Raw genomic sequence first — 23,583 nt, forward strand, 5'->3', positions numbered from 1 at the left:
CAAGTGCATAGCTCCATTGGCTTCCTAATATCGGAAGGAAGAGCATTCCAGACGGCCGCAGAAGCGCATCTGAAAGTGCGCGATGCAGTGACCGTCTTTGTTCGATGGATAGAATTACATCACAGAGCTACATCTGAAAAACATTCAACAGCCTTTTTGTGTTTATGTAGTTGTCCTGCCCCCGCACCTCCAATTAGTGTGGGTGGCTATGTTCAACATACGTGCATACATGCACTGCTAGCTGCAGAGTTCCAAAGTAAAACAAAATCATTGCCAATCCCTTCGTCTTGTGACATGAGGGGAGGAATAATAAAAATTGAATGAGCCCAATTGAGACTGGTGAACAAAGGCAGCACCCAGCCAAGATTGCTCACAGGGCCCTGGAATCAGTTTTTTTTTTCAGTTTCATTTATTAGGTATAGCCCTGTGAGCTATGCGGCTCTTGACTCAGGTGCAACCCCAACAAACAAAAACATGAACAAAGAACATCTAAAAGTGACCAGGCACAACAGAAAAATCCAGGAAAAAACAGCAAAGTCTTCCAGAAAAAGCACCGTATTTCAACGCTGTGTGCAAAAATCCCAGTGGGATGCAAGTCAAACAATAACCATAATACACTAACTCTGTACTTCAACAAACTAACATGGCTAAACCAAACGTTTTCGAAATCACCAAAATAAAGCTATAAAAAAATGTAATAGTGATCATGGGAACTGTGATTCAAATTTTACAATAAACGATATACATAACATGTGCGACCAATCTTTGCAGCCATAGCTGGCTGCATGAGTCACTCCATAACAGCAAGAGTATCAGTAGGAGTATAAAACAAATCCAATGCACATTTTAAGATCAGCACACTATAATCAAAACTCATGAAGACCTTAGGTCACATTTGTTCTTCGAAACAATGAGGAGATCCAGCAGGTAGTCTGCTGATCTTTTTGTAAGTACATCGTGAATAAATAAGATCTGATGCACAAGCCGTCGATCATTAAAATATGTTAAGTTTGACCCAATGTAGAGATCGCAGTGGTGGGTCCTATATGGGCAGTTCAATGCAAATCTTAAGGCCGAGTGATAAATTGAGTCAAGCTTCTTCAGTATAGTACTGGGGGCTGATTTATAAACGATGTCACAGTAATCAAGTAGAGGCAGTATGGCAGCGTTTATCAATTCCAAACGGAACATAGGGGGGAAGAAGTGCTTGTGTCGATACAGAAAACTAAATTTTAATTTTGTATTTTTACCAATATAATCAATGTGATCTTGAAAATTCAGTTTTGAATCAAAGATGACCCCAAGATACTTATAGATCTTGACTTGCTCTATTTGATAATTATTTAAGAAATGTAATTGGGGGAAAATAACGTCCAGCTTTAGTCCTGGTGAGAAGCATAGCACCTTGGTTTTGGAGGTATTCAGGACTAGTTTAAGAGCAACTAGCTGATGGTGTAGTTTGTTTAAATCAGCCTGGAGCTTAACAATCACGTCATCCGGAGAGCGGCCAGCAGTAATCAGTATCGTGTCATCTGCAAACAGATTTACCCTGGAATGATCCAGGTCAGTGCCCAAATCATTGACATGAAGAGAGAACAAGAGGGGGCCGAGGATGGAACCCTGTGGAACCCCTTTTATTATCCAACCATCTATGAATACAGTTTGAGAGGTAATTTTTTTACCATTCCACTGCGTGTTTGGAGAAATGGAGGCAATTTAGTTTACTAAGCAGGGTGTTGTGGTCGACTGTATCAAAGGCTTTGGACAAGTCAAGAAAAAGACTGGCGCAGTACTGCTTATTATCAAGGCTACTTTTCGATTTAAAGCTTTCGTGACTGCAGGGATTCATCTTCTTGCGTTGTAGCCGAAACGTCGTGAGAATTATTTTATTTTATTATGTTTTATTTGTATTATTTTATTACTTCCCTTCTACGTGACTTTACCGAAAGAACCAAGAAGATCAAGGCTACTGTAAATGTGATTTATAGAGTCTAATGCAGCAGATGTGGTGCTGTATTTTTTTCGGAACCCAGATTGGTTTAGATGTAAGAGATTGTTATCGGACAGGAAACTGCTAATTTGGTAGTTCAATAATTATTAAAAAAAATTTCATCAACGGGGACAACATTAAGATAGGTCGGTAGTTATTTGGATCATCTTTAGGGCCCCCTTTGTAAAGTGGACGAACATAAGAATTTTTCCATTCTAGAGGTATTGATGCTTCTTTGATGGACAGGTTGAAAATATGGGCTATAGGTTTATATATTAGGTGACCAACAGTTAGCAGAGCAAATACGGGAATACTATCCGCTCCGGTAGAGGAGGACCCTTTGAGGTAGGACAGTTGTTTCAGAACATTACTTTCCTGGATAGGCTGGAATCTAAATTCGTTTAATGTTTGGACAGGGGTGTAGGAAATTGCATGAGCAGGGGTGACTCCCAATACATTTTCAAAAAGGTCACCAGCTTCATATACAGTATACAACTTAAAAAAACATATATACATGAATCCATATATATGTGTATACAGATAAGTAACTATCTGTCGGGGTTTAAATGGGACAGTATATGACGACATGCCACACTGGCACTTATCAGAACCTCCGATTTGGACCTTTGGTTGGCTACATATGGTGTGAAAGAAGTTCAACATACATACAAAACACCAAATATGTATACCGGAATTTTTTAATCGGTTCCTATTCCTATTCCACAGTGTTTCCGCAGGGGCGAAATGGCATAGCACTTGGGCTGGAGGATGAATAGGTTTCATCTTGGCACTTGAGCATTTTCATTTCAACTCCTGTATTGATGATGTCTACTCCTGTATTGATGATGTCTACTCCTGTATTGATGATTTATAATTCATGTAATAATTATGTATACTCGTGCATTAAATTCATATTTCGCTCTGAGAGGGTGAAAACAACATTAATCAAGGACCCGACTGGAGAATACATTTTACACGCTAATTTGGTTTAATAATGAAAATATTTCTACGGCGCATCATTTTTTTTCACAACCCTTTGTCAGTCGACTGACAGATGAAGGCCACCCCATGCCATGTTAATCATGTGTTTTTTGTTGTATACCATACTTCATCATGCTTGTCAGTGCAGGTTGTTGAAGGGTGGGAGAGGGCCAATTCCGTTATCACTCGGTTCAGATGTTAGATGTGGCTGGGAGTCAAACTTGTGGTGCCAGTTTTACATTGCAGTGTGCATCGGACAACAACAATATAGTATATATGTAAATACACATCCAGTTGAGATCTGGTCTTCGGATATGTAGAGCAGCAGGAATGAGAAATATTTCATTAACCAAATACATTAATGACAAAAAAGACGTTGAATGAACACTTGTGTGTATATGTGAGGCTTTGTGATTCATACCCCAGTGAATGCTGCTCTGCTGTAGAGATCCATTGTTACACATGCGGGCTTCCTTTGCGTATTTTAAAAAAGCTAGCGGCTGCCTTGACAATGTCTGTCCTTGATGGGATTCACTTTATGCAGGTCTCTTTGGAAATGAAGATGTTTATCTCGAAGAGCTGTTGCATCTCAATATGGTTTATTTTCACTTAGTTATATAAGGATTTTATATATATATATAAATACATCGTGGCGACATTTATCTCACTTAAACCTCACGCGCGACCGACATGATATAATCTCTGTATTTATGCTACAAATTGTGCACGTGAGAATGGTGTTAGAAATTGATTGTTTTTACACGTGAGTAGCGCATCCTGAACGTGCAAAGTCACACGTGCCTTGAAACGTAGACTTAAACGCTACGTCGATATAATTATTATTTTTTATAGCCATTAGTCAATTGACTGAGGGATGAGAGCCTTGCCATGCGGTGTTTTGCCATGGGAGTTGTTTGACCATACTTCACCACGCCAGTCGTTATGGGTTGGTGAAGGGGGGTGGGGGGGGGGGTGCCAGGACCACTCCAGATTATTACTTGCCACTGTGGACTGCATGTACGATGAACTTATTTCGCACCGTACGTTGGCCAACCGTGCTGATCGGAGTTGCGGGGGAAGGACAACAAACTAAACGCGACAACAAGAAGCTGTTTATGCGATGAGATGACGTTAGCCGTCGCTGGAAATTTAATTCTGGATGATCGATTTAGAGTGCAGTGCGCTAATCACTATCATACCCCTTCCCCCACCTGCTAAGTTGCATCAGGTTATGGTTATGCACCATTATTGCGTGAATATAGTGAAGTGCTATTTAATTGATTTAGCAATGTACTTAAGCACACTGTTTTTGATGTCATACAAATCTGGACGTGAGCCGGGGGGGGGGGGCGGGGTGGGGGGATTGCGACGTCGGAAGAGCACGACCGCTTTTGCGCAAAATCGACAGAATCGCGGGGAGCCAACACGACCGGCTACCCGTAAAAACAAACCCGTTCCGTGCGTGCCGGTGAAACACGCACATTTATTTTTTGCACATTTAATGAGACGTGCCCAGCAGCTTACAGCAATGCACTCGATCGTGCAGTTTCAGAGAAAAAAAATTGCATAGGGGTCTCTTTTCATTGTGCGTCTCCTTGACAACTCGTTTTTCATTGAGATGTCATCACTGCATTTGCAGCCATTAATGTAGGGGGGGGGGGTTATGCTGAATTTAATAATGGGGATTCTAGTGAGTCTTTCATGAGCAGCTATCCTTGCAAAGGGAATGAGCATTGGGTGTAGGCGTGCATGGACTACCTATTCCAAACACCTTAACCCTTTAACAATGTACTATTGTGTTCTGCTCCTAAAGGCTCATAGTCATTTATATTTCATGTTTTTGTATGTAAACAATTTAAAGGTGAAAGTGAGTATAGCAATTACGAAGAAAAAACTAAATTTAAATAGTTATTTATAAGAAACTTAATTACTGCGTCGGATTTTTTGTGGTTCGTACCGCACAGCGCTCCAGCGTGTTGTCGGGTTGACCCACATGTTGTCCGACGTTTCACTCCACATTCGACACCACGCTCCAGGAGCTTCTTTGGTTGCTGAATAATTCATAGTTCATAATAATCACGCCGAACATCATGCGGGTACAACCCAAGATTTTAACTACTGTCGAGATGTTAACTACCTCGCCTGATATGCAGAAGGTCGTGGGTCCGATTCCGACCCTGACGCCTGGATATTTGGAGTTTGCAAGTTTTCCCCGTGGTCGCGTGGATTTTTCTCCGGTTTCTCCGGTTTTTCCCTCCACATTTAGCGACACGCGTTTAGAATATTTGGCTGCGATAAATTCCCACATGTTAAGGCACTACGTTGAGCTATAATTTGTGGCCAGGTCACTTCTGAAAAAGAGCTAAATAGCTCAGTGGGCCTTACCGAGTAAAATGAAAAAAATAGTTTCGTTTCGTTTTAGTTGATATCAGAGAGCTATCGCAAACTTTAGTGATCTGTCAGTATATCAGCCAGTCACATCACTTTTCTTGTCGTACAGAGTTGAATCAGAAATCAGTTTTAGCGGAAAGAACCAGGGATATAAAGTATTGATGAAGAGCTCTTTATGACGCTATGACCGCCTTGGTTAAAAATGTGTCTCAAAGTGTTTGCTAGCTAGTCGCAATGAGTGACACTCAATGAACAATGTGACCGGGCAGTGAAGGGTAGAGCCTAACAAGGCAGCTGGTCACAGATGTTCGACAGTCTGATAAATGATTGTGGTTTATGAGACATCTCCCTGTCCATAATATACACCGTCGTGCTGAAATGAACATTAAATCGTGTTTATTACAATTGTTGGTCCTGTGACCATGATGGATATTCCATTTTCCTCTGATAGGACCAGCCTACCAATTCAATGTTTGTCTCCCACAAACTCAGTACACATTTATCCTTCCCTGAACGAGCATTTGATATTTGATATACATTTTAATTACTTAGAATATACAGTGTAACATTGAGGATTCTCTGTAAAATATTAACAGGCTGCCTAGACACAGACAACACGCTCAGTGGGGAAGCTGACCTGATTAAGCTTTGCTTGGACTGAACCCAAAGCTCATTAGAACAATGGGAGTAGTGTCATTAGCACCATCAAGTATATTCAAAGCAGCACTCTGATAAAGCCACCATCACTTGTAAAACGCAGTATTGCTACGTACTACTCTACGTACACATGCATGCATACAACCTTTTTGTCAATTCCCTGCTGGATGAGGGCCTCCCCACACTGTGCAGGTGACGGGGGTTATTTGACCATACTTCACCACGCTGGTCGGTGTGGGGTTGGTCAAGGCGGGGAAGCGTAGGCGTGAGAGCGTAGAAGCACAGCACAACAATGTTGTTTGCCCCGCTGCCCTCTGCTTCCCCACGATGTAGCACAGCCGCACAGCCACCGAATGACGACCTGGCGTGCATGGTGGTCACAGAACGCAAGGCTAAAACCCCGCTTAGCTTCCAAAACCGGACGAGTTTGGCCGCATGCCGGGTTCAACTTCTTGGTTCTTTCGGTAAAGTCACGTAGAAGGGAAATAATAAAATGATAAAAATAAAACATAATAAAATACAATTCTCACGACGTTTCGGCCACAACGCAAGCAGCCGTCCTCAGGTGAAAAACAGGTCTTCAGACGCTGTCTTTCTGACATACCTGTTCTTCACCTGAGGACGGCTGCTTGCGTTGTGGCCGAAACGTCGTGAGAATTATTTTATTTTTATTAATTTATTGTTTCCCTTCCACGTGACTTTTCCGAAAGAACCAAGAAGATGAATCCCTGCAGTCACGAAAGCTTTAAATCGAAACGCATGGCGGGTGTTTTGGTGACATGCGGACGTTACGATGGTGTCACAGTAAAGAAGGGCATGTGGCGCATGCTGTGCAGGGTCACAAGTGAGTTTTAAGGGTAGAACTAAAAATGGACGGTGAAAGCTGATTGTTTGACGTGTAGGGGGCCAGTGTGTTCCAGTGCAAGGGGGGCCAGAAGCGAGAAAGAGCTGAATCGTGATTGGGCACAAGGAGGCGGGTGGATAGAGACAGAGGGGCAGCTGGGATTGTGAACGGAGTGGGTGAGAAGGAGCGTAGGAAAGGAATATAAGACCTCGTCGTTCTTACATTGCTCGGTGTATGCTAGCATTTCCATATTGAAGAAACCGTATTGGAAACACATCCCGAGTGTGTACTATCTGATTGTGAACCATAAACAGCAACGTCCAAAGGTAATTTAACTACACACCTGGACACGTGGCTGGTGCCATGACATTTGTTTACATAAATGCTCCATCTTTCCATCTGGAAGTGAAACAACAAAGTAACCCCAAATATCACCTTTAATTTCATTTTCTCATTAAATCCGGACCCATTGTGGCAAAAACAAGCAATGCACAGCTGCTCCCTTGCGAGTGAGTAAATTAATAAATGACACAAAAACAGCACACGTACATGTGTTTGTGCAAAACAAAACATGTTCTGTCGGTCAGAAATCTTCAGACGGACATAGGTGCATTCTTGTTAATAAGCAGTCCCACTCTTTAACCTCCTTCCATCCCTCTCGTGAAGCTTCCCCTCTTCTCTATTGCCCATTCTCTTCCTCTTCCCTCCCCTCGCCCCATCCACCATTTCCCGTCCTTCCCCTGCCTTTTTGTGATCCCTCAGTACACCCTTATCCCTACTCTGTGGTTCTTTCGGTAAAGTCACGTAGATAGAAAATCAATAGATCACGACGTTTCAATCGCAACACCAAGCAACCGTCATCAGGTGAAACAAACACAGCAGGAGAAACGTCGTGATCTATTAATTTTGTATCCTCATCCCTGTCCCTCGTTTCTTAATCCTTGTACGCCCCTGCCATCTAAATCATTTTATTCCGTCGCCATTTTGGAGGCGATGGCAAGTGCCTCGAGCGAAGGTGAACCATCAATATAAATTAAGTTTAGATCAATAATAATAATAATACCATCACGCCCTTTGTCCAGTAAAGCCTCACCGAGTCTCTCAACTCTCTTCAAGAGGGTCCTACATTGAGATGTGCTGTCAATTCCATGACTGAATGTTTGGAATGTGGGCTGAAAACTAGAGCACCCAGAGAAAATCACACATATGAGGGAATAACACTCAGAACTCTGTACAGATGGATTCAAGAATCCATTACTTTTCTGATATCCACTGGTCACTTTGCCGTTCAAAACAGACACGTTATCTTTTCGCTTAGTTGTAATTATTTAAGTTAGTTGCAAACCTATTTACATTTGAATACCTATTTACGACACTGGATTGTGCAAATCCTACCATCCTCAAAGTCATGAGGGGCGCCATGGTAACTAGATGTTAACCATAATGGCTAGATATTAACTACCTTTGAGCACGTAGGTTTTCACGACCAATATTATTCATAATAAAGGTTTTTGGGTTAGATCACGCCACAATATTTTGGCAAATCGCCCGATGATGCTGGATGTAATTCCTCACGAAACGTCGTACTCAAATTGTACATGTTGTGGATTTACTCTCCAACACACCGGTGGGCTGAAGTAGTAACTAATTGGCGTTTGTTTACGTTACAAATCCCTAATTGTCTCTGTCGGGTGGTAGAGGGTTACGACACATTTATACTTACGCGATCTAACCCAAAAACCTTTTTTTATAAATTAACTACCTTGCCTGGTTTTCAGGAGGTCGTGGTTTCGATCCGAAACCTGATGCCTGTATATTTGGAGTTTGCATGTTCTCCCCGTGGTCGCGTGGATTTTTCTCCGGGTGCTTCGGGTTTTCCCTCCACATTAAGAATCAACATGCGTTGAGAGTATTTTGACTGCTATAAATGTCCACATGATAAGCCGCTTCCTTGAGTTCAGTGGGCCTTGTCTGAAAAAAATATTTATATAGCTCAGTGGGCCTTACCTGGTGAAATAAAAAGTGTAATGCTTGCGTTTTCGTGTCACTTCTCAACATTGACCAAATAATCGACACCAGAGTAAAGAGGAAACGTTCAACTGCAAAACACCATTCATATTCTCCTTTGGTCTCTCTGAAATGTCATATTTCAAGCCGCCGTCAAAGTGATTGTTGGTGTCTCCGCAGGGAGGCGAGCTCGTTCACTGCCGTGACAGTGCAGAGCGAGACGTCCATTCTACTCAAGCAGCTTGACATGCTCCGGTAAGACCTGTGGAGAGTCCTCTCAAGGATCTACCCTGTGGTGATGTTGGCCCATGTGGACAGGCCCAGATTTCATGCAGGGGCTTTAGGCGCTGTGAGCTCAAATTTTGAGGAATGCACCATAGACTTGTATACGTATCTATGTACATACTCATTGTAATGGCAAAAAATACGTGGTTAGTCCATAATATAGGATTTTTTGGGGTTAGATCGCGTAAATATATAAATGTGTCATTAAAACCCGCCACCACCCGACACAGCCAACTAGTAAGGGTTGTCACGTAAACAGAACATGCCAATTCGTCACTAGTACAGCACACCGGTGTGTTGGAGAGCCAAGCCAAAACATTTACAAACCGAGTACGACGTTTTGCCAGTAATTACAATTAGCTTCATCAGGCGACAGCCAGATTTGTGAAGTCCACCTGTTTCGTTCCTTATATAGAGGCGTAGATGTGGTGACCACACTTCTGCGCTCTTGCGCAAAGTGGGGGGGGGGGGGATTAATGAGTCAACGTACAAAATGCGCATGCGCATACATAATGTACTATTCTGGGTTTGCAAAGAGAATGTAAAATCAATGCTTGAGCTGACACTTCACAACCGCTTGCTGTTCTTTATAAATTATGAAAATGTCATTGTCGGGTGATACGGCTTTCATACGAAAAAAGCACTTCTATTATGAAGTTGCTATGGCACTCGGTGAATGCATTTATAATTTGTTGAACTACTGATTCAGCATCATTTCTAATTACGATGTTCAGACCGTATTTTTTTACAATTGTCTATGCGCTTTCCTAATGAATCCGCCATGGAGCCGATTAATCATTTATTTTGCTCCAGCTCTTACGTACTTGGAGCACCAGTATTCCTTGAGAAACGTTTATTTTTCATCAAAAACCTATAGGTTTTAGAGATCTCACATTTTTTAGTGTTGTTAGCATTAAAGAATGACGATCACAACTTCGAACTCGTTGTCAGTTGCCCGAAGCATGGAGGCCTCCCCATGCCCGGTCGGTTTGTGGTGTTGTGAATGTGGGGGGGGCGCCCAGAACCAGTTAAGATATTGCTCATCAGTTGAGGCCCACAGAGCTATCTAGCTCTTTTTCAGAAGCGACCTGGCTATCACAAATGGCAGCTCAAGGAAGTGGCTTATCATGTGGAAATTGATAGCAGCCAAATACTCTTCAACGCATGTTTCTAAATGTGGAGGGGAAAAAAACCTGAAGACCCCTAGAAAAATCCATGCAACCACGGGGGAGAACAAGCAAACTCCAAATATACAAGCGTCAGAGTCGGGATCGAACCCACGATCTCCTCCATACTAGGTGAGGTAGTTAACATCTTGCCAGTAGTTGTACCACGTGATGTTCGGCATGATTATTATGAATTCTTTATCAACCGAAAAAGCTCCTTGAACGTTAATTGCGCTGTGTGCTAACCACTGCACCACCGCTCCTCCTAATACAGAAATAACTGATGTTATTTGTAATTGGCAATGTAAAAAATTAACCCGTAAAAACAAAGTTTTTCACTCTAAATCCTTTATATGCGTGGCGGCTAGAGTCCTCTCGTCCTCTGGCTTGAGATGGCTGCCACCTATGGGTCAGATGACTGTCTGCCAGCATTAAGCAATTGGTAATTAAATATTTTTAAAAAATTCCCTAAACAGTGTAACATTTTGGAAAAAAATTTTCACAAAAATTAATTGTCACGCACAACGAGTCTGTGTGGAAAATGTCAGCTCGATTGGATCACGGGAAGTGGGTTAAAAAAACGACCGAAAGATTTGCACGGTCGTAAGCAAGCAAGCAAGCACGCAAGCACGCAAGCAAGCAAGCGAACTTAATATAAAGGATTTAAAAATAGGAGGGAACATCATGCAAACTCCCTTTCTCCTAACGCCCAGCCTTTTGCTCATAGCACACATTGGAAGGATTTATGTCGTTCCCATTACTGATATTAACAGAGGTCCAGTATTGTGCTGGACCTCTTCACCATCTAATACTGCACACCGGGACTTATTGGAAAACCACTCCAGTTGCACACAGAAGCCAGCAGAAAAGCTCAGCTCCAAAACCTTTACATTAATTCACACAGGCAAACGCAATTCACTGCTAATGTATTCCTGTGTTCTACATTATTTTTAACAACACTGCCGACTCTAGTCTGCCTGTTACATTTATCTTTTTCTTTGAAGTGCTAGCTAAATGGCATATTGATTAAAATGTAATTAAGTGCGTAATATTTTTTACTCTGCCCACCACGTTTCCATGACAGCACATCACTCGCTGGATAATTTATTACGCAAACAGCGCATGCGAATGAATGATTGCTGACGTGCGAGTGACACAGCCGATGTCAAACGTCGTCTATTATACAAGCTGATGCCAACTATGCCTGCAGAATCAAGCACACGTCGCTGTGTGAAATGGGATGTTGCCATGGTGTGACGGCTCGGACAGTGAACTTTGCAATCCAGAGGTTGCCGGTTCGATACCCTGACGAAGCAGTTAAAACAATGTCCACACTTCTTAAACCTTCCCGTCTCTCTCTATGCACCTAGGAGTATAAATGGATACACAACGGTTATCTAACTGAAATATATAAAATGTATCTAATTGGAAGTTGGTGTGGTAAGCTGCGGGTACTCTCACAACTTCCAAGACTTCTGGCCAGTCTGGAGTAGACTAACATAGCTTCTAGAGGGGCTGTGGAGAGCTCGCTCTCGTCAAGGCCCATCCACCAGCAGTGGTTTGAGCAAGCAATTGCAGGGCTGTACCTTTTACCTTTGCCGCTTGAAAATCTCTACATGCAACAAATAAAAGCATTACGTCAAAGAATATGCATTTCCGTTACAATTAAATAGGTATGGCTATTATTGTAGACTTTGAGATGAAGAAATACTGCATTACTCTTTGGTTCTTTCGGTAAAGTCACGTAGGTAGAAAAATAAAATAAAATCCAAAATAATTTTTCACGACGTTCAGATCGCAACACAAGCGGTAGTCATCAGGCGGAAAAATAATCCAGCAGTGGAACTGCTGAACCAGGAAGAACACAGCGAGAGAGCTGTTACAACAAGAGGTTATATACGTGTCAAATCAAGATTAAATACTGCATTGCTTTCATGTGCTATGTAGGTACTTTAGAGTATATGTTGCTGAAATGGTATGCCAGTCAAATAGCAAGCATTCAATATGACTGGCATCGTAGATAGCAGAAATCATATTTTTATTGTTATTTTGTTTTAGGCAAGGCACCAATCGCTAAAAACAAGCTCCTTTTATTGGCTTGCTTAAAAGACAAATGCAAACCTATGCTTCAAAATGCAACTTTTCAAATCGGCCTCACTGAACTGTACGACTTTACGTGCGTATAGTATTTTAGTTATTCATTTGTGCCAAGGAAGGGATGCGTTCGATCGTTGATTAACGCGTGAATAAAAAAAAACACATTCAATTGATCACTCCCCTCTCGTCACCTCAACAAAACGAAAACAACAAATCAATACTACCCTTCCATAGGCTCACATCCCATGCTATTTTTGGCACCGGCCGCTATCGTCCATGAGCATCACGTTTATTGTTCAAAATCAGCGGTTATTTGTGGTGCGTACAAATGTTCAATGTGAAGGACATCATTTGATTCAACGGCAGGTCAATACCTCGATGATGAGTGGCTTTTGCTTTTCAACATCGTTATCAATCTATTGTCAAGACTTTACTCTGTGACTATTTTTTATTTAACAGAGACATGAATAGATATCTGAGAGATGAAAAGGATTCTTTTGAAAATTGCAAGGTAAGAAAAAACAATTGTCTGCTATTGTATTGCACAATACACACATTTAAATCCCATTCACAAAAAAGTGCCCTATATAACTGTAAAGAAACAGCTTTCATTGAAGAAATATATTTTTCAAATTAACCTGTGGAAAGACACTGATCCCATGCTTTCGACGGGTCGGGTAATGCGTATGTTGGATCAATAGATGGAAGTAGAAAGGTTTGCTTGGGCCGATTTGGGTTGGCTAAGTGGCATGCAGTGAATGGGTTAGATTTATCTGAATAGAGTAAATTATGTGATCAGGAAGTGCTGGACCACGATGTTTTTAAATCCTTTATATTAAGTTCGCTTGCTTGCTTGCTTAGGACCGTGCAAATCTTTCGGTTGTTTTTTAACCCACTTCCCGTGATCCAATCGAGCTGACATCTTCCACACAGACTCGTTGTGCGTGACAATTAATGTTCGTGAAATTTTTTTCCCAAAATTTTACACTTTTTAGGACAAAAATATGATATTTAATTACCAATTGCTTAATGCTGCCATGCAATCATCTGACCAATAGGTGGCAGCCATCTCAAGCCAGAGGACGAGAGGACTCTAGCCGCCACGCATATAAAGGATTTATAGTGAAAAACTTTGTTTTTACGGGTTATACTTGTTTTATCCCAAAGCAGGGCCGCTGCACGTGCCAATCAGGGCACAAACCTGCCGCACCCATGGGAAACCATGCTCCTCTTGTGCGCGAGGGCTCCGTCATTGGAGACTACCTGCAAGACAGCAAGTCTCCACGAAGGTGATAACTTAACAACCACCAGTACCTGCGCAATAACAAACAACAAACGCCATTCTATACAAAATTACGCGATGTCGCCATGGCGCACGAATCCCAAACGTCAGTTTCAATAATGTACAATTCAAATATGTTTCAACAAATGTCAATCCATGTATTAATCTTGATTTGAAGCTTGCGTGACTGCAGGAATCCATACTCTTTGGTTCTTTCGGTAAAGCCACGTAGGTAGGTTCATCAGTTCCACTGCTGGATTATTTTTTTCCCCCTGAGGACGACCGCTTGCGTTGCGATCGAAACGTCGTGATATGTAATTTTTATTTTATTTTATTTTTCTACCTACGTGACTTTACCGAAAGAACCAAAGAGTATTTAGTCCATGTATTACTTCACCTTCGTCAAGCAATACAGTAGATAATGTACAGTGCAGTGAACATCTGGATATAAAGCCAGTGTGTAGGTGCTCTCTGATGCGACGTGAAGTGCCGTAGGCTTGCTGGCTGAAGGTCGTGGGACAGAGCCAGGTTTTATAGGCTAACTGGCTGAGAGTGTGTGTAACATGTGTGCTCGCCTGCACTCAGAGGTGAGCACACACACATGCAGATAACCACAGAGCTTTCTGGTGGAAAGTGCTGCACGCGCGACGCACGAAGGCATGGTGAAATTAGCACCATGCCTGGCCACTTATTGTATTCTCGTCGCTGATGTACTCAATTCTGAAGAAAAATACTTTTCACATAAGTAAATCCGAACATCAATTTTAATCATGCACAATTCAAATATGTGTTTAAATAATCCCAATCCATCTATTACTTAACTTTTCGAGCAATACAGTAAATAATGCACAGTGCCTTGGGCATCATGATATGAAGCCATTACCCAGCCACACAATGCAAAAGTGAACAACATGATTTTCTATCATGTCTTCATCACAACCCTTTTATGGAAATCGGCTGTTCGGTGCTGCTCTTTCAAGATAGCATTGTTTGAACATAAGAGGGGCTGTATCACATGTACTCTGAGCTTCATAAAGACATCATGTTCACGTTGACTCATGGAGCTAGCTCCTTTCACCTTTGGCAATTAAAGATTTCTAATCGATGGCCCATGAATCATGCCCTGTGTCTGTCTTGTCACGACTATTTATAACGCATTTGGACACACTGTCACATTATATCGTTTATTACTGTCACAGTGCTGGGATGTATTTTGGCCTACATGTGTACACTGCATCAGGTACCAATTTAAGGCTGAGTTTCCCTAGGAGAGGCTCGGTGTTCCCATCACCACCGATGATGGGAACCCTGAGCCAATGGTAGCCATGGCAAGGAATTAAACTTAAGTCACAGGCTAATGTTAACCACATTACACATACACACAAAACCAACCCAAAACACACCCCAATCACATACAATTATACATATATAAAGACGAAGATCCCCCCTATAGCCTGCACCAGACTGTTGGGGCAAGTGCTGTTAGCAAGCACCTTTTAAAGCCAGCACGACGCCTTTGTCTCTTTTCCCAAGCTGTTTTAACCTTGGTATATTCAAGAAACGTATTTAATTAATCTATTACACCCTCAATAGTGCTGTTTGCTGCTGGTCGTTTGGTATGTTGGGCCTTTGAATCTGTCCTTATAAATCCAGATTTTGAATAATCAGGGAAATAAGCTTTACATTAAGTAGTCCCCGTAGTCTCTTAAACACACTTCCCTCCTCTCTCTTTAACATGCTAATTCTCACCTGGCAGCCCTTTGATTGGTGGAAAAACAACTACCGTCGGGTTGGCTGTCCACCACTTACATTATCATTGGCTGCTGACATTTGGGTTTCCCCCATTTCAAACCCTTATAAACAGTTTGCCTAGGAAACTAACCCCCCTTTTCCTGAAGATGACCGCTTGTGTTGCGATCGAAACGTCATAGTTTTTAGTCACTTTTTGTTATTTTCTTTGAACCTATCTACGTGACTTTACCGAAAGAATATAGTGTAATTTTTATTCTTCAGAAATGTCAAGTTATAGACTTTGGGAAATGCCGTAAGCACAAACTAAGGGAGGCACAGCAGCCATTTATTACCTCATTTGTTTTTGGTGCAATATGCCTGTGCGTTTTGTTAGCATTGTAATTTTTTTGTTCTTTAAGCACTTTTGTTGCCAGCACCAATTTCCAATGGAAAACTTGCCAAGGCAAGACTCGGTTAAAACACTATAGTATTCAACACATTCTTTAATCATGTAAACACATTTCATTGCGATATCCCAAGTTTGGCCGGACTGTCAACCATAACAACCTTGCCTGCTCACGAATTGATGCAGCCAACTGACATTTCTCCTGTGCCATCACCGCACCTTGTCCATCTCCACAGAAGCATTCTTTGCCGACAAACAGCGGCGCAGAACGTTAACCAGTGCAGTGAAGATTCATCTACAGCTGCCATTGAGTCTCAGGTCCAGGTAGAGGACGATGAGGAGGAGGAGGAAGATGAAGTGGAGTACACTGGAGGCCTGCCAGGGACGCCACGCGGATGTCCAGCAGGCAAAGAACACCAGGTGCCACAAATGCTCACTTGTCCTGGTTGTTCTCGCATCAACACTCTTTCCGGTAGCTGACCTGGGAAAAATGAAATGCCTCCGTTTTTTTGGCAGTTAAACAGGACATTGCCACTCAAGACAACCCATGTTGGTGTAGTTATCGCCATGTTCTGGTATTATTGTGAGATCATCTTGATGTGATAATTGTTGTTTTTTTTGTACCTCAGAGGTGGCAAAACTAGGCTGTCTTTAGGCACCATATGTCCACAGGCCTTGAAATGTACACACACACTCACAAAAATAGCGAAACTGCAGGACTCAATAGATGTCGTAAATATAATAAAAAAATTTAGACAATGAAAGAAAGACCAACAAACACATGTTTATGTTTTAACAACATTACACTCCTCTTAGCATCTTTAAATAATATAAAGACAAGATCAAACATCTCATATACTGTGCAGTATATGTGTAGTGACTGGTTTGGAGATGTAAGTTCTTGGAGGCAGTTCTTTAATTAACACCGAGCACACTTTGTACAATACACACCCTACACTGTTACACACTCTCCTCTCTATCTCGCTTATACACAACTCTATGCTGGTTTCTAGCCTACACACAATGCTAGCCGTCTGACACTGACGGCGCTGAACTAAGGCAGCCAACTACTATCTAGCAGCGCAATATCAGATGACGACAGCGACGAAGGCGGCGAGACGACAGCGATGACGGTGATGATCTTCAGCAGCAACGACGGGGATCCCACTCCAAACGACAACCCTGAGGTCTCCTCCCGGGACCCCTCTTATACTCTCAGCGTGGCCTGGCTCTGCCCCGGCCACGCCCCCTTCTGGAACCTACTAGCGGGTTCCCGATGTGCCCCTTCCATAACTTTCCCTAGATCCCTCGCTGGTCTATCACGTGACCTGCTGTCAGTCAGGGCTGGTGTAGCTGCAGATCCCCTTCTTTGCCAGCAGCCAGCGCTATGCTGCTAAGTGACAAATTATATGTTACTACATACGTAAAAAAAGAATAATGAAAACACACGCACAAGGATTAATTGAAACGTCAAATAGTAAACAAAAGGTGCAATCCTTTGGTTTTACAGGAATTGGGGTGTGGACAGATGCCACCCGACCGGATTTTCAAGGTTGTTCTTGTTGGTGAGTCTGGCGTAGGGAAGAGTTGTTTCATCCAGCAGCTCTGCCAGAAGCGCTTTCTTCCCGGCATCTGTGCCACTATTGGTAAGGCTATCTGCATCAATAAACATTCTGATGTCACGCCACTTACTGAATGCTATCGATTGCCAACTGACGCAACTAAATAGTAGACCATATTCATTGGGTCTGTCGGTAAAGCCACGTAGATAGAAAAAATTACAAAAATCTAAATCACGACGTTTCGATCGCAACACAACCACCGTTTTTTTTTCACCTGAAGACGATTGCTTGTGTTGCAATCAAAACGTCGTGATTTAGATTTTTGTTATTTTTTCTACCTACATGGATTTACCGAAAGACCCAAAGAATATTAATTACTGCAGTCACGAAAGCTTTAAGTCAAGATTTAAATAGTAGACCTTCACTGTTAGAAAACAAAAGTGTTTATTCATGTATTTATGGTATCACCGTATATTTGCTGCTTACCAGCCTCCTATGGAAAGCTTTACTTCAAAAACTTCACAACGGGTCAAGAGTCCTTTTCATGTCAGCACAGATGCCTGTGTACGGATTTTGAGCTCACTGCTACTCTGCTGAACCCATTGCCCTACGCATTCCACATGCAGGGCAGACATGAAGGGGCTTTTAGAGCAATTGGAGTGTTACTTTAAATGGATTTCCAAATCACCCTCATGCATGGTAAAGAAATAGTAAAATAAATACGATAACTCCATGAAACACTTGCGAACGTTATCAGATGTAAATATTAAATTGCTCAAACGTAAAGTTCAGCAGCCTGATTCATTGAAATGTTTCACTTGAAGGTGAAGTTGTGACGCAGTGGTTAGTGCACCATGCAGTGAACCCAGCGACCCGGGTTTCATTGCCAGCCATGGCTGATATCAGTGGTGAGTGATATTTGGACTGGTAGTGGCCCAACTTTTCCTTACCAACCACACAGTCGCGACGTATCGTCAAACAACCCCTATGACGAAGAATGCTTGGGGAGGTCTGCATCCAGCAGTGGATTGACAAGGGCTTGTACATTTATCAAGCTGAGATATTTTGAAAAAGAGAAGGGCTTTCAGTTGGATATATTTCAGTAGTATTACAGTCATTTTCTCTGAAAAGAATGCTGACAGGACCATGTAAAATTCTGTGTGAACATCAATACATATTGATTTATGTTTTTGTTGCCATAGATGTGAAGTGTTTGAAACTGTCGTTTAAAAATAAATCAATTGAAATAAAAATGAACATGTGGGTACGTGTATGCATACGATGTGCTACGCATATTATGAGCAAACGAATGACTAATTACCCTTTTGATCTTCATTTAAACTGTAATAAACATGCTCTGTCAACCTAATTTCACAGCAAATTTCACTCAATTGTAAATATTTGGGAAAATGTATGTTCTCCTTGTTTTACATTGTCACAGGGACATTTTTTAGTGGATAGTGCTTGTTTAGACGATGCTACGTTGGCCACTAACCGACTTTGTTTGAATTTCTCATGACAAAAACATTCCTCGTGCTCGGCAGGAGTGGATTACCACATCAAGACCCTCACTGTGGGAGATTTTCGTATTGCTTTGCAGCTTTGGGACACAGCAGGGCAGGAGAGGTAAGTCAATGGCTCTGCCAGCTCAGTACAACGTTGCATATCCGACTGTCACATATCCACCGTGACCAATTTAACCGCCCGGTACGGTATTTTTGTATAGCGCAATTGTCAATTTCTACAGATCTTTACACATCGGGCCCCTTCACATGCAGTAATATAATCTTAATCTTGCGTGCATTAACTTACGTCTAACATATAGGAGAGCATTTGTCTCATGTTTAAAGCAGTTTATTTTAGTCCAGTAACCTATTTCCGCATGGTCTAACTGTAATTTTCTATGGATGTTCAATTATTGAACCTTTTGACACGCATCCGCCTATATCCCAGTCCCTCGCGAGTCGAACAATCATTACTTTAATAGCCTCACATTTTTTAATATTTATACAGGCTATGAAAAGGTGATGGAATCTGACAGAGTGTAATTGTTAGCACTCAAGATTTGCATTCCAGAAGTCGCTGATTCGATCTCCCAGCTCAGAAATTAAAACGAATCCTCGCACTTCTGTCCATGCAGTTGTTTAAATGAATACACCAGAGTCAATCGGCAGCACATGCGTGTGGTGAGGTAAAGTATGGATACTGCAACTTCTTCCAAGATGTCTAACCAGTGTGGAAGATTAGGCCACGATAACCTCCAGAGGGGTTCTCAATAGCTCTGTTTAATGGAGGACCTTCTGCCACTTGTGGCGAGAGCTCGCAAATTTGCAGGGCTGTACCTTTTAGCACTACAGTGGTACCTCGGAGATCGAACTTAATTCGTTCCAGAAGGCCATTCGAACACCGATTTGTTCGAACACCGAATTAATTTTCCTCATAAGAATGAATGTAAATGACATTAATTGGTTCCAGACTCAAGAAATCTCTCATTATAAAGCATTTTACACGAAGTTTACAGTGATTACATGCATAAAATCATACAAAAAAACAAGAAACACAAGAAATAAATGGAATATATGAATACATATATGGAATAAATGAAATAAATTACCATTGAACGTCACTTTACCTGTAGTAAGGAGAGTTGATGGCTTGAGTGGAAGGTGGTGAGGAGGAGGTGATTGTGTTATTGTTTGGAAGGGGAGTCCCCTTCCATAATAACGTCGGGTAAACTGCCCTTCTGGGGTTCTTTCTCTTTTGTGCCTCTTTTCTGCCACTAACTGTGAGTCACTTGAGCTCTTTTATCTTCATCTGCCCATTATTTGTTGTTGCTCCTTGCAGGTTCCGCAGTATCACCAAGCAGTACTTCCGCAAAGCAGATGGTGTGCTGGTGATGTACGACATCACCAACGAGTTTACCTTTAAATCCGTACGGAACTGGATCATCAGCCTTCAGGTACGTTTTAGTTGTACTTTTTATCATTTCCCCACAATTGTATTGCGATTTCAGCTATCGGTTTCACGTCACAAGACGAATTATCTACTCAGATTTCTCAAAGAGCAGTGCAGGCCATGTGTTAGAGAATGGTCTGCAGAAGTGGACATCACAGAGCTACCTCTGAGATCCCTTCAAGTGACATATAATTCACCTTCATTGCGTAAAAATCTAATATGAGTTAACATGTACAATTATTTTTAGCTCGTGTCGAATTTTACAAGTCAAAAATAGAAGATATTTTCCTTTTAATTGGCCATTTTCTATATTTCAACTGTTAAAATGTTGCATGAAAAATGCGTAGAACACATTTTAAATTCCAGCACTTACATAATACTGAATGAAGATACAGGCTAAGGAAGTGGTAATTGGCTACACGGTGCAGGTACATCAACAGATTTTCCGAATTCACTGATTGGTTTACTTGGTAAATCTGTGGGAGAGGTGGGGAACTGTGTGTCCCTCACACAAACATTTCATGAAGTGGACCCTTCTTTGCCCGTTTTCTTCGACGACATGAAGAGAAAGACTGAATGACTAAATTAAAGCCACAGATTTAAAATGTGACAAAAATTCCACAGGTTGTCGTTGAGTATACAAAGACTATAGTACTATATTACAACAAAAGTTTTGCTGGTTGGCTGGTTGCCTGGTTACCTGGCTGGCTGATGCATGGGTGACGTCACTGCTCACACCTGCATGATGATGTCACCAGCATCCCACAGGCTTGAGCGGGATTGTGCATCATGTTGACGTCACACACCACCTCCCCACCCACCCTCCATCCATGCTGGATGTGTATCTCATTAAAACACTTTTTTAATTATTTCCTGATGCAGAAATAACGTAAGTGTGCTTTTGTGAAGGTCCTTATGACTGTGCAGTACATCAATGCACGTGTGTTCACTAGCATGCGATACTGAGTAGGGCCTGTAGGTGGCTGGCATGGTTATTGAGTAACCCGACTTGTACACCAGTCACGTGGTTAATGGCGACTCGCTTGAGGATTGCTGTGTGACACACGTGCTGTTGCATTATATATATTACCATAATAACTGTGTTTGCCCCCGATTTGTAGCACCTGCCCACGTCCTTCATTTTGAGTGTGCAACAGTTGGAATAAATGGACCCTGCTTCATCGACTTTAGCACTCAAATCCATTGGGCCAACGTTGGTACAACGTTCCATGTTTACTGGTGAGCTCAGTCCGTGCTGCTGGTGCTCGATCGCCAGCTGAGTGACACCTTGCGTCTTGCAGGAGAAGGTGGAGGAGGACGTGGTCGTGTTTTTGCTCGGCAACAAAACGGACGCGGTGGAGGATGAGGGTCGTCTCGTAAGCACCGCGGAGGGCAAGAGGCTCGCTGAGGTAGGTAGATGCTCAATCTGCTAAAACAGCGAAAATTCGAACGCTTCTTACACAACCAGAGTGCAAATCACAAACACTATCTGAAACCCGAGTGCACATTCAGTCTCTCCTGACTTAGTTCAACGTCTGTATCTTTGTTTTAAAAAATGTTGTACACGATCAATTATCATTGTTATTTTTATAAGTATTAAATTGACAAAAAAGTATCCGATTTATTGTGTACGTATAATTGAGGGCATTATTTATAACCAGCCAATGACTTACAAGCAAGAGTTATATATATATCTTAGCCTACTCTCGATGTCAAGCACCAATGTCACCTTGCCCTCATGAAGATGTATGCTGTCACTTCATTTATTTATGTTCTTGATGGAAAAACAATGTTGAGGGCAAATGGTAATTATACGTTAAAAAACATCTTTTTTAAACAGAGCATGGTCACTTTTACCCCTCATTGAATTGCAAGAATATAAATGTCCACATTGAGAGAGACTGTTAACTAACATTAATTAAATTTGTCCATTTAACACGTAGAAATTTGTCCATGCTTACTTTTCAAACTGCATGATTTTACACTGAAATGATGATTACTGATGGTGGTGACTCGTGTTCAATATTGGCAGGGCTCAAATGCACTTCTCTGGTCTTGAGCTTCCTTATTAATTTCACTGTACGTACTCCATTCCTTCAAGTCATAGAACAGCATTTTGCCTTTTTTTTCATCTTGGCCTCTTTCACGTCATCCGTTCTCCCAGAAGCCCCTTCTTTAAACTTTCACCTCTAAAAATGTGCCCAATCCACATATATTTCTTTTTATGCAGTGTTCTAATTAGTCTTCCCTCCTCTTAGGCCTGTTCTAGAACACTGTGGTTCACCCTTCTGACACGGTAATTAAAACTTGGGAAGCGCTTTAGATGGTATTTAGTGAACGTGGACCGTTGGATTAACTGGACCAATGGTGGCCCAACAATTAAACCACATTACTAATGTTGGCCCAACGTTGCATGTTTTCTGGGATGCTGCAGTAGCTGAGTGTGCAATTTCCCTGTCCAATGCCAATAGTGGGTTCTTGTTGAATCCGTTTACCTTCCAGGAGTACGGAGCAGTGTTTTACGAGTGCAGCGCGAGACTGGCGCTGAACATAGAGGAACCCATCGCGCACATGGCCAGGTGAAACAAACTAACAGGCATGAACATGGCTTGTACTGTGGGGACGATAATGTGCTGAGGTGGTCCTACAATTGCATGCTACAAGGTGGCATGCATAGAGGGAAGTACAGTAAGTCGGTTGTCAGCCTTGAGAATTCAAGTGATGTCTCTTTGTGGCTAAGTTGGGTAAATTCCCAAGCAGCTCAGATACTTTTGAGGCTTTCCTGAGTAATTATACATGAACCAAACAAAATAATGATTCAATATTTCCTACGTTGTTAAAATATGTTAACCTGAAATTAGCCATATGCGCACACACACACACTGCAGTGGAATCTTCAAATAGCCCCATTAACGAGACAATGGTGATCACTGAATAACCAATAGCAATCATCATTGCCATTGCAAAGAGTAGGCTTTGTGAAGCCTATTACTATTACAATAATGACATAAATTGAACTGCTTGCCATTGGGAAATTGGCAGAATGTCACGTAAAATAATAAATATTAACCCCCGTTTCTATACCAGTTTTAAAAACCTACCTTCATTATTTAAAGGTTCCAATGTCATGACTACTTGGATTGCCTAAGCCACAAGCCAATTATGTGAAGACCAAATTGCGGTTCTGTCCCGATTAATTGAACAGTTATGGCCTTGGCTTGTTCTTGCA

At 41.9% G+C, this 23,583-nt stretch overlaps 1 protein-coding gene across 6 annotated transcripts in view; it reads left to right on the forward strand.

Moving 5' to 3' along the window:
* Window positions 1–23,583, forward strand: part of LOC144720270 (EF-hand calcium-binding domain-containing protein 4B-like) — a 44,906-nt gene that overhangs the window by 18,526 nt on the left and 2,797 nt on the right. For 4 of the 6 annotated variants that reach the window (XM_078596882.1, XM_078596884.1, XM_078596883.1 and 1 more), the window contains 9 exons: window positions 9,051–9,125; window positions 12,878–12,929; window positions 13,586–13,707; window positions 16,074–16,257; window positions 17,348–17,483; window positions 18,944–19,025; window positions 20,244–20,358; window positions 21,656–21,763; window positions 22,857–22,933. In XM_078596882.1, coding sequence (XP_078453008.1) covers window positions 9,051–9,125; window positions 12,878–12,929; window positions 13,586–13,707; window positions 16,074–16,257; window positions 17,348–17,483; window positions 18,944–19,025; window positions 20,244–20,358; window positions 21,656–21,763; window positions 22,857–22,933 — 951 coding nt within the window. The other 2 variants (XM_078596885.1, XM_078596886.1) reach the window with 2 other exon arrangements.

This window comes from Lampetra planeri, chromosome 8, assembly GCF_965212315.1.
Source record: "Lampetra planeri chromosome 8, kcLamPlan1.2.h2, whole genome shotgun sequence".
Taxonomy (NCBI): Eukaryota; Metazoa; Chordata; class Hyperoartia; order Petromyzontiformes; family Petromyzontidae; genus Lampetra; species Lampetra planeri.